This window comes from Balaenoptera acutorostrata, chromosome 8 (genome assembly GCF_949987535.1).
Source record: "Balaenoptera acutorostrata chromosome 8, mBalAcu1.1, whole genome shotgun sequence".
Lineage (NCBI taxonomy): Eukaryota > Metazoa > Chordata > Mammalia > Artiodactyla > Balaenopteridae > Balaenoptera > Balaenoptera acutorostrata.
Genome location: NC_080071.1, coordinates 81,513,890 through 81,525,740, shown reverse-complemented (window position 1 = coordinate 81,525,740; position 11,851 = coordinate 81,513,890). Strand labels below are relative to the sequence as shown.

The 11,851-nt window shown below is 44.0% G+C and overlaps 1 protein-coding gene across 2 annotated transcripts in view; it reads left to right on the top strand.

Annotated features, from left to right (window-relative positions):
• The first annotated feature begins 7,290 nt into the window (after positions 1 to 7,290).
• The window catches only part of DOCK10 (dedicator of cytokinesis 10), a 289,663-nt gene continuing 285,102 nt past the window's right edge, over positions 7,291 to 11,851 (top strand). For both annotated transcript variants that reach the window (XM_057551337.1, XM_057551336.1), the window contains exon 1: positions 7,291 to 7,495. In XM_057551337.1, the coding sequence (XP_057407320.1) occupies positions 7,373 to 7,495 (123 nt within the window). In that variant the 5' untranslated portion in view covers positions 7,291 to 7,372. The remainder of the gene's footprint in view (positions 7,496 to 11,851) is intronic.

Genomic DNA, 11,851 nt, shown 5'->3' with positions numbered 1-11,851 from the left:
GCGTCTGGAGCCTGTGCCCCGCAACGGGAGGGGCCGCGATAGTGAAAGGCCCGCGCACCGCGATGAAGAGCGGTCCCCGCACCGCGATGAAGAGTGGCCCCCACTTGCCGTAACCAGAGAAAGCCCTCGCACGAACCGAAGACCCAACACAGCCAAAAATAAATAAATAAATAAATAAAGTAGCTATAAAATTAAAAAAAAAAAAAAAAAAAAAAAAAAAAAGGAAAAAAAAAAAAAAAAAAAAAAAGGAGGAGGAGAACGGTTTTAAATTGAAGACTTAAGAGACAAGACAACCAAATATCTTCTATGATTAAATTCGGGATTCGGAAAATCAGCTATAAAGTGTTTGGGGAACAAATGGAGAAATTTGAACATGAACTGGATGATAAAAGTTATTAAGAGATTGATTTCAGTGTGTTAAATGATATTGCAGTTATGTGGGAGAATGTTTTTACTCTTCGGAGAGAAATGCTGAATTGCTTAAAGATGTAGGGTCATGATTTCTCTAATTTAAAATGGTTAACGATAGCTGGGGGTTACATGGGTGCTCACTGTATTCTTCTGAAACTTTTTTAGGCATGTTTAAAATCTTCATAATAAAATTAAAAAGAATACAGGATGGGGGAAATATATAAGTTAATGCTACGTGCAATTCTAAAGCGAAATGTTTTTGAAACCTGGAAAAATGGGTGCTATTCATTGTAAAACATAAATTATTATGAATTAAAAGAAGATGTGTAAGTCTTGCCTAGACCAATTACTGTAGAAAAGATTTGAAAGTGATTATAGATCGCCCCTTAAAAAAAAATGCACCAGGACCAGAGATGGCTTCACAGCTGGATTCTATTCAACCTTTGGAGACCAAATGATCCCAATGTTTTAAAAATTATTGTAGGCCATGGAAGGGGACAGCAATTGCTCCAATCCACTTCAGGAAGCTAAAGAAATCTTCCTGGCAAAATGTAATAAAGTCACTTCCACAAAAGAAAAGATGACCAATCTCACTCATGTACAGAGCTGCAAAATTCTCAAAGAAATAATAGAAGATAGATTCAATTTTATGTTGCTCTCTTTAAAAAGTAAAAGAAGTACTTGTGTTATAATTTGTTATATAAGGTGTATTTCTGTGAGAATTGTGAATGGCTGGAGTAATCAACATATTGAAGAATAAGAGAAGGGCATTGAAATGCCTAGAAGAATAAAATAAATGCAGGGTTTAACTATGCATGTAAGAAATTGAAAAGTTCCCGTTCTATATTTACTAATCATTTCCTTCTTCTTCATATCAAGCCAAAATCTGCCTCTCAGTAATTTTTACAGATGGAGAAATAAAGGTCCTGGGACATTAATTCCCTAAGGCCAGACTACAAATTAAATCCAAAGCAGGATAGAAAACCCAGAGACTGGTTTCCCGTCCAAACTGTTCTTTCCTTTCAAGTATGTGCCTCTCTTTGAGATATGCCCCAAGGATTCTGGTGGACTTATAGTGCTCTGCATGTGGCGTGTGGGCAAAATATACAGCCCAGCAGAGAGTTTCACATTCAAATCACATTATGTTAAGTGAAATTTTCTTCCAAAGAGTGATCTGTCTTCTAAACACAGTAACAAATCCATATCAAATTTAATTCCTTTGCCCATAAACAACATGGAGGCACTCAGCTTTGTCAAATGGCTCTGGCTCTGGCAAAGACTAATGGATGCCCATAAATATCACACCTCTCAAATCATATTTTCCGTGCTGCTTTTTAATATTCCCTTGGCAAGGGGAAGAAAAATGTACCTTATGAAATAGGATTCAGCCAAAAAGCCACTGGAAATAAATTCAATTGTTTAATTTTTATCTTAATATTAGAGAACAAAGAAATGTTTATGGCAAAGTATTTTTCTTATATTTTGGTTTGCGATTCTGATACTTTACTTACTGCTGAATAGGACAAATTTTATACTTTCAATAGCCAAATACAATTATTTTAATTTACCCACCCCAATCACAGTCACTACAGTGTCATGGCAAGCCACCTACTTCTGTGGACCTCTTTTCCTATTATAAAAAGAGGAGAAATGTACTTTTCCCTAGATAGGGAGCCAGGAAGGAAGTCTTGATAATATCACAGAATAATTTTAGCTTAGACATTTGTACCCTAAGCCTTTTTTTATTAATTAGCAAAATGCTCCTCCTTCTAACTTCAATGTTATTAAATTATCTCTCAGTTTTATCTTATGGACAATGGGGGCAATATTTCATGCTTCATCTGCCTTTTAGGATGAATTATTTTAGAATCAAATGAAATAGTGACTATATTTTGTAAACTGTGTAACATTAGGCAAACTTAAAATGGTTAAACCTTGAGACAGGCTGATGGCCAGGCTGTCGCCTAGGGTGCAAGAGACTTGGTACCACTTAGGAAAGGTGGCTTAATGCCATGGAATTAGTACAAGAGGTATTGCCCTAGTTTCTACAATCTCTGAGTACCAAAATCTGGACTCACACCCAGGTCTTCAGACTCCTGGACTAACAACTAACGGAATTTTCACACTGTTGTATCTCTAGATACAGTAAAGATCGTACAGTTTTCACTTTTATACTTATTACTGCTAAAGTTCCTGAAAGCTTTCCTTACTCATAAGACTAGTGTAATCAGCCCTGAGCAAAGTCATGGAGAAGGATGATAGGAGAGGACTATTGACAATTTCATTTTTCTAGTTGTACAGAGCTTCAAACTGTACCAGGGCAGGTAATCAGTGCTTTCTGCATCTTAAGAAAGTCATTGATGCTTTTGAATAAGGAGGGAGAGTGCCTGAGCTTTAAAGAAGGAAAGGAAGGCAGGAAGGAAGGAAGGAAGGAAGGAAAGAAGGAAGGAAGGAAGGAAGGAAGGAAGAGGGAAGAAGAAGGGAGGGCGAGGGGGAGGGAGGAAGCACCAGAAAATCCCATATTATTGAGACAAATGTTTTCAATCTTAGAGCTCTAAGAATATAAAATATAAAATGTTAATACAGGTCCTATCTGAGAGACTCCATTTCCAGAATATTACCCTCCACCCCTCACTAGTGTTTTATGTCAGTTTCTCTATTTGAAATTAAGTTATCTGAAGGCAGAGACCATTTGCTTTGCTCCCTGCCCCCATGGCTTAGGTTTAGATCCTGTCCAGAGTTGAGAGTCCATAAATGTCTACTATTGAAAGTGGGGTCATTTCTTTCTGATTAAATGGCTTGGTCCATGCCAACTCAAATAAAGAGGAGAATTAGAACTTGATAAAACTTGATTGCAGACTATGTGTTCTAAATACTAGAAAATATGGAACAGTAAAAGATTGAATTTAAAGTCATTGAACAAAATTTGTCACTTCATGACTTTTTTTAACTTTAAAAATTTTTATGGAATCTGTAGTTAATACCCTTTTGTAATTTCATTGTAATTCTTTTTGTAAAATATTATTTTACTTATTAGTTTGTGAATAGGTTATTATACATGTGATACAAAATCCAATAAGCACATAGGGTGTATAGTAATATATATTAACATGTATATTAATATATATTGACACTCCTGTCCCCCAGCTGTCAAGTTCCCCTTCCCAAAAGCAATAACTGTAATCTGTTTCTTGTGCAACCTCCCACATGATTAATTTTAGCACATTTTCACCATCCTCCAAAGAGACTGTGTACCCATTAGCTGTCACTCCCCACTTTCCCCCCACCCACTCCAGCCCTAGTCAACCACTAATCTACTTTCTGTTTCTAGATTTGCCAATGCTGGGCATATCGTTAAAAAAGGTATCATAAATGTGTAATCTTTTGTGGCTACCTTCTTTCACTTAGCATAATGTTTTCATGGTTCATCCATTGTAGCACATACCAATACTTCTATTTTTATTGCCAAAAAATACTCCATTGTATGGATATACCGCATTTTATTTATCCATTCAATTGGTGGATATCTAAGTTTTTCAACTTCTTAGCATTATGAATAAGGCTACTGTGAATATTCTTGTATAATACAACTTTTTATGTGAATATATGTCTTCACTTCTCTAGGAGTGGAATTGCTGGGTCACATGGTAACTCCATGTTACCATTTTATCGAACAGCCAAATTGCTTCCAAAGCAGCTGTGCCATTTTATATCCCTACGACCAAGGCACAAGGGTTCCAATTTCTCCACAACTCCCACATCTCCCCAACACTTGCTATTTTCCATATTTTCATTATGACCCTTCCTGTGGGGTGGTATCTCATTATGGTATCTCACTGTGACTTTGATTTGCATTTCTCTGATGACTAATGATATTGAGCATTGTCTATTTACGTATCTTCTTTGGAGAAATGTATGATCAAATCCTTTGCCCATTCTTCCATTGGGCTATTTGTCTTTTCATTGTTGTGTTACATTGCTTTCTTTGTTTTTGTTTTTGTTTTTTAACTTTTGTTTTTAGAGCAGTGTTAAATTCACAGCAAAATAAAGAAAAAAATACAGAGATCTCCCCCTACCTCCCCACCTGTAAAACCTCTGCCATTATCAACATTCCCCCACCAGAGTGGTACATTTGTTACAACTAATGAACCTACATCGACACAGCATAATCACCCAAGTGCATAGTTTACATTAATTAGGATCTTCACAGCACTTTCATAGGTTTGCCTTTACAAAGCATCTTAGCCATGTCTCTCCAGGGAACTGGGAGATGGGTGACCAGCAAAGAGTCAGAGAATCCCAAATTAGCAGACCTGAAGTTATGTCTCTGCAGCAAAGAATGTGTGTGTCTATGCAGACACTCAGTACTCTATCCTTGAAATCCAGAAGGCAGCTTAACTAAAAGCTACATGACTGTCAAGGGCCATTATTTAAATGTCCTGAGTGTAAAGGTCACTTACATTTACCCTCCTCAGTGTGACCCATGGAGTGAACATCGTACAGGGTAAGGGTAGGACAAATAGGCATCTGTTCATCAAATCCTCTCACACCAGTGCTCTGGGTAACCCCCTGAAGCTGGAGAAAGCAAAGTTTGTAGTAATAAAGGAAGGGCGAGTGATTTTCTGTTACTTGATACTGTTCAAGAATGGGTTGCATGGGTTCTCAGTGTTTTGGAGCAGCTCAGTGCCTTGCTTGCCATACCAAGGACACATTCTGAGGAATTTTCAGGTACGCCAGCCTTCCCTTCCAGGATGCCTTTCTGTCTGTCTCTACCTCAGGCACTCTGAGCTCTCTGACTGCACCAGCCCATCTAACCCTTGGGAAAGTCATCCACAAATCAATATTACCGAGCAACTCCTGTGTGCCACGCAGTGTTCTGAAACCATGGACGAAGACTAGATACCTCTTCTTGGGAAGCTCAAGTTCTTTCAAAAGTGCTTTATCAATTATCTCTCTCAAGAAAATATGCATTTGAAAGCATCACCACAAGGCACACCTGTTAGAGGAGGGTGTGGCTGGAGGGAGATACTCCCATAGAGATCTTGTGGGTCACCACAAGGCAACCACCTACTTTGCTTACCCTTAAAGGTGACCTTGGTCACATATTGGGTACCAGTGTGAAAGCATATAATGCCAGACACAGTAGTTTGCTATGAAGGGTATAGTAGAGCCGACCAGTGTTTCATGTGGCACTTCCCAAATCTTCCAGAGCCTCTGCCCATCACGATTTCTAAATAGAATGTGCTGAAACGATGCCACACCAGTACCTCTGGCTAACTGAATCCCAGATATCAGAGAGCTGACTCAAGTGCATCTATCAGCCACTTAAGAGTTCTTTATACCCAAACACAACCTTGTGTTAAAACTATATATTGGCTTGGGAAAAACGTCAGGGTCACAGATTTATAAAAAGCTGTTAAGAAAAACCTAGAATACTTGGAGTGGCTGTCCTGAATCTCTGCAGACTGGTATCCTAGGGGCAGGGGCTGCTCTTCCCGACTCCCAGCCCCACATGGAGTTGGAGAACCACCCTGGGGTGTGACTCAGGATGAGAATTCTCAGAAGACTTTAATCAGAGAGCTGGGGACAATGTGCAGGCCAGATGCATGTGTGGCAAGAGTGGGAGAAGAAAAACAACACAAATATAAGTCCACCCGCATACCTGACCCACACTCCCTGGGAAGGCCACCATCAGTTCTAGTCAGCTCACCCTATGTGATACTCCCCAGCTTCTTACCTCACATTAATTACCCTGATTTATTGGTTTCTAGCTTGTATTATCTGAAACTCCCTTGTTCACGTACTTGTATTCTTTTTTTTTTTTTTTTTTTAATTTATTTATTTTTGGCTGTGTTGGGTCTTCGTTTCTGTGTGTGGGCTTTCTCTAGATGCGGCGAGCGGGGGCCACTCTTCATCGCGGTGCGCGGGCCTCTCACTGTCGCGGCCTCTCTTGTTGCGGAGCACGGGCTCCAGACGCGCAGGCTCAGTAGTTGTGGCTCACGGGCCTAGTTGCTCCGCGGCATGTGGGATCTTCCCAGACCAGGGCTCGAACCTGTGTCCCCTGCATTGGCAGGCAGATTCTCAACCAGTGCGCCACCAGGGAAGCCCGTACTTGTATTCTTTAATTAACTTGGTTATCTGCTGCCTCTACCCCCAGCTCAAAGACCTCCCCAGCCCCTCACAGCCTTAAGGTGGGGCTGGTAAGTTCCCCTCTTAGCCCAGTTTCCAGAACAACGTGAACTGGAACATAGGCGTTTCATGAATACTGGCTGAGGCATCTATGAACTTGCAAGCTTATTCCAAGGCCCTGAGTGAGGACTTTGGGCAAAGGAGACTTTGAAAGCCTGGCTCGGGAGATGCGGCGGAGATCCCAGCCACCAGACCGTTTATAAGCCTCTGATCCGATTCCAAGGCTGGAAGGGCGAACTGAGCTCTGCCCGCGCCCACTCGTCAGCCCCGGAAAGTCGGGGCGAAACCGGCGAACGAGGCCAGAGCTCCAGCCCCGCAAGGAGCCTCCAAATGGGCACGAGGGCGGTGGGCAGGCCCCGCCCGGAGCCCCGCGGCCGCCGCCGCCCCGCGCCCCTCCCCCGCCGCACGCCGGTCCCCGGGGCGGCGGGCACAGCCGCGGGTGGCCGGCTGAGCCCGGGGGTTGGCGCGGGCTGGAGCCGCCCCACGCGCGTCCCGCGGCCCCCGCTCCAGAGGCGCAGCAGCCGGGCCGCGGCCGCCTGCCGAGTTGGCCGCGCGCACCCGGAGGAGCGCAGAGTTTGGAAAGTCGTCGCGAAGCTTCGGCGGAGCGCAGGGGGTGGGGGGTGTCAGAGAGAAAAACCCGCCTCTTGCGAGTAGAGCGAGGAAGGGGGCGGGGGGGGAGAGGCTCCGAGTTCCGCTTCCTGAACGGCGGTGGGTAGAAGAGGCCGGCGCCGGCGAGGGCGGCGGGACGCGCGCTCCGGGCCCGCGACGGGCGATGGCCAGCGAGCGGACCCGCAGGTTCACACGGAGCCTGCTGCGACCCGGGCAGGCGGCCGAGCTCCGGCACAGCGCCGCGTCCGCCGCCGCGGTGGCAGTCAGCAGCCGGCAGCAGCAGCGGGTGAGTGCGGCGCGTCCTCCGCGCCTCCCCGTGCGCCCCGGGCTGCTGGGGGCCCGAGCCCGGCCTCCCGGAGCCCTCGGCGCCCCGTTCCCTGCCGCCCCCGGCTCCGCCGCCCCCGCACGGCCTCCCCCGCCGCCTCGCCCGGGGCCGCCAGCGCCGCCTCCGCGAGGCAGCGGCAACGACGCGTGAGGACCGGGGGCACGTTTGGGGACCGCGGACACTCAGAGGGTCAGCCGCGCGGGCAGCAGAAGCGCAGCGTGGGAGAGGACGTGCCTGGGTTTGGGGGTGTGAGGAGGTGACGGGAAAGCATCGCGAGCCCCGTGGGCGTTAGGTTGTGGGGTGCCAGAGACCCGAGGGGTGGGGAGTGTACGGAGCGGAACCCCTCGGTCCTCGGGTCTGCGCGCCCCCTTCACCCCTGGCGACTAGGGCACAGGAGGAGAGGGTGTGATCCGAGGTCCTCGACTGGGCTGAAGCTGGGAACCTCACCCGAACGCTCTCGCGGAAATAAATGCACTTCTCACCCCCCTCCCTCCACGGGGTAAAAACCCACAAACCGCTTTATAGGAGTCCAGAAAGGGCTGAGGGAACTGGACTGGAGAAGACGTGGGTCGTTAAGTATCCAGTGGTTTCTGGTATTTTTCTAAGATGTTCGCAGGGTTCTCCCGCCAACTTTACTGGTTACTTCCTTATTGAAACGCCTTCTAAGAGAGCTGGGTGATTTCCGCGGGAAATCCCTGGGGCAGCAGCCAGACGTTCTCATCTGATGCCCAAATCATATCCATACCTCCCCAGATGTTCCTAAGTTCCAGTAGGTGTCACACTCCGGGTTGGAAGTGTCAGGAGGAAGAAAAATGAACTCTTGTGGGAAAGGGAAGCGAGTGGGAACAGACTTAAAGCAAGACTTGGGTTCAGCAGCGACACTCTTGGCCTGCCTTTGCTGGACCGGAATCCCACGTTGTGGGTTTCATTTTACTTTTTGCCAGGAAATATCATTAGGAATTAAACGGCTTCTTTTAAGAGTGTCAAAGAAAGTGTTACTCTTGCAAGTCACCCATCAGGAGGGAGCCAAGAGCTGCCCAGAGCCAGTTCCCACAGCCAGGACTTTTCTCTAAAGCCAGAGGTCGGAAAGTTGAACAGAACGGAAGCTAATTGCCTGGCAGAGGAAAGAGGCATCAGATGCCCAAGAGGGTGAGGGTGATTGGAGTGTGAAATGAGTCAGGAGTCAGTGGCCAGGGTGCCTTCTCTTTCACTTACCACTGGCTGCAGTCTGCAGGTACCCAGAGGGGATTTAACTGTTAGCAGACCCTGTGCCAGGGGCTGCCCTGGTTCTGATATCAGCATGCACATTTTCAAGGCAGGAAGGATAATCGGTCAAAAAGAACATTTGAAAAAAAGGTTCAGCTGGAGTAAAAATAGAGATAGTAAAATCTTCAGGCATGCATAGAACATAATTTTTACTTTGGAATGATTATTCAGGATTGTGGCTTTGTCATTGTCTGCCATTTGCTTTAAGATAACTTTATTTTGCAGTTGATTCCCTTTACCAAATCTCAGTAATGATCTGGTAGAGAAGTGCAGAGAAATAAGTAGCATTCAATTGGAATAAACAGCCCTAAATGTTGTTTTTGATTTTTGTTTTATTTTTAACAGGGTTCTCCTAGAGTTTTTGGAGCACTCGACTTTCCTTTAAAGAATATGTATCCTAGATACCTTTGTACGCAGACACACACATTACTTTCTCCAAATTGATGTCAGATTTGAAATCCTAGGGTATCTTGTCAAAATGAATAAGCCCAGTGTCTTAAAAAGAGCTGGGGGAAGGGGTGATTCGCTGGGAAAGGTGTCCCTGCCCCCCCTCCCCTCACTTCAGCACCGTGGCCAACACTCTGGAGCCAGCTTTTGCCAAGACATATCAAAGGATTGTACCCATCTAGTCAGGCAGCTTGGGCAGCGATTTTGGCAGCACGGAGTCATGTGCCTGGCATCCGTCCCATCAGTTAACTCTTAAAGGGAAACTGCAAAGTGATGCATTCTCTGAGGTGGCACCCAAACTCAGTGGGATTCTGTGGGGCAGAGCATCCCTTTTGAACCTAAAACCTTGTAATTGGACTGTGCAGTGAAGATGAAGCTTAGCTTACATTGATCCACTTCCTTAAGACTCTTCGTGCTTGTTGCTTCAAGTCCTCAAATCCTAGTTGTCAAGGGAGAAAATGAATAGTCTGGGGGAAGAAGATTATGGGGAGCTCACTTCAGTACAGGAAGTGGAATAGTGTGTATTGGAGCAAGCTGTCATCTACTGAAAAAATATTTGAGACACACTAGAAAGTCTTGCTGAGAAAACCTGTCTCACTGCTGGATTCATACAGTATCCTTTCTGAAATCTGTCTTTTGGGGACCGAAAATATAAATACAAAAAATATATAAATATATATAAATACATATATATCATACAAACATACACATAATAGGACAGGAAATCTTCAAAATGTGTTTGGATTATGGAGATCAGAGAACAAAGAGATGCTGAGTGAGGGCATTTACCGGGAGGCCTACTTTTAGGGCAGTTGCTGAGGAAAGTAGAGGGGGATTCCAAAGCAATCTTGATTTTAGTTTTAACCCAAGGCACTGTAGTAGCTCATATGCAGGCAGACTTCTAGGGAGGACCCACCTTATTCTGCATTCCTCTTAAGAATAATAATGAAAAATTATCTGCACTCCCAAGTTCATTGCAGCATTTTACACAATAGCCAATATTATATATCCATTACAATGGATATATAATATTCCATTGTGTGTGTGTGTGTGTGTATGTATACACACACACATATTATTTAACCTTAAAAAAGAGGGAAATAGAAGGAAATCCTGCCATTTATGTACATTATATTAAGTGAAATAAGTCAGGCACAGGAAGACGAATACTACATGAACTCACGTATGTGTGGAATCTAAAATGGTAAAACTCATAGATGCAGAGAGTAGAACAGTGGTTGCTGGAGTGGGGAGGGGAGCAGAAGGGGAAATGAGGAGATGGTCATCAAAGGGTACAGATTGGTCACCTTTGCACGATGAATGAGTTCTGGAGCTCCAATGTACAGCGTGGTGACAATAGTTGAAAATACTGTATTGTACACTTGAAATTTGCTAAGAGGATCTTTAAATCTTCCCAACACACACACACACACACACACACAATGGTAACTAGGTAGAGGTGATGGATAAGTCATTTAACTTGATTGTGGTGATCTTCCCACAATACATCAAAACATCAAATTGTACTCCTTAAGTATATACAATTTTTATATGTCAAAGGTCTCTCAATGAAGTTGTTGGGAAAAAAAAAAGAGAACAATAGAGAACAATTATAAGCAAAAGCCATAGATTTTGAAAACAGAAATATTTCCTCCTTAGTTATCTTAAAAGTTTTTCATAGAAAACAAATGAATCACAACTCATGCAAAGGCCAATCTCAGGATCAAGCACAGCTTAAGTATTTCCTGACCGCCCCCCATTCATAGTAGTCCCACAAAGCAAACTTGTGTATCGCAGAATCTCAGTTCAAAAATGATTAGGAGCACTTCTCTCATGTCAGGGCTTGAGTGTTTTATTTTTTTTGGTTGAATATACTACTGTGTTGGCCACAAAGTTGTAAGGCCACTAATTAGAGATTCTTTTTTGCTAAGAAGCTCTTCTTTTAAAATGTGCGAAGTGCATTTGTACTTTCACATGAATTAGTTCATCTAGATAGCTTTCTACAGTTGATTAAGCTATAAACATAGGATTGGTGCTCTTTTCTGCATATATATTATATTTGTTTGAGAGATATGGACTTTTATTTCTGGAACATGATTGGGTGGGTCACAGGAATGCAAGACTGAGTAACAGAGAGGGTAAGAACCAACTAGGGTCAGATGATGGGGAGGGAGCACTGAGGCAGGTGGAGGTTTACCAAACACCAACTAATCATCTGGTCGATTTTTGCCTAATGCCTTTTATGTGTTTCCTAGATGAGAACATACCACTTTATTTACATGTATTCTTTAGGACATTTACTCTGCTGTTACACAAAAATTGCTCTGCAACTTATGTTTGAATTGTATCCAAATTTATTAAATTCTTTTAAAGAGGAAACATCCTGCTAAAAGCACCTGTACTTAATCAGTGTGTTTTCTCCCTCCCCACCCAGAAAGGCTAAGAGAGGAGAGTATTGATTCAGTATTCCCCCAAATTCCATATCCTTGCTTTGATTTGGTGTTTCCTAATTACCTCTGTTCCCCAGTGGTACTCCTTCTGATATTTTAGGCAGCTTTGAATAAGAAGCAGAACCTTTGACCGACTGAAGATTTCTGGTTGAGA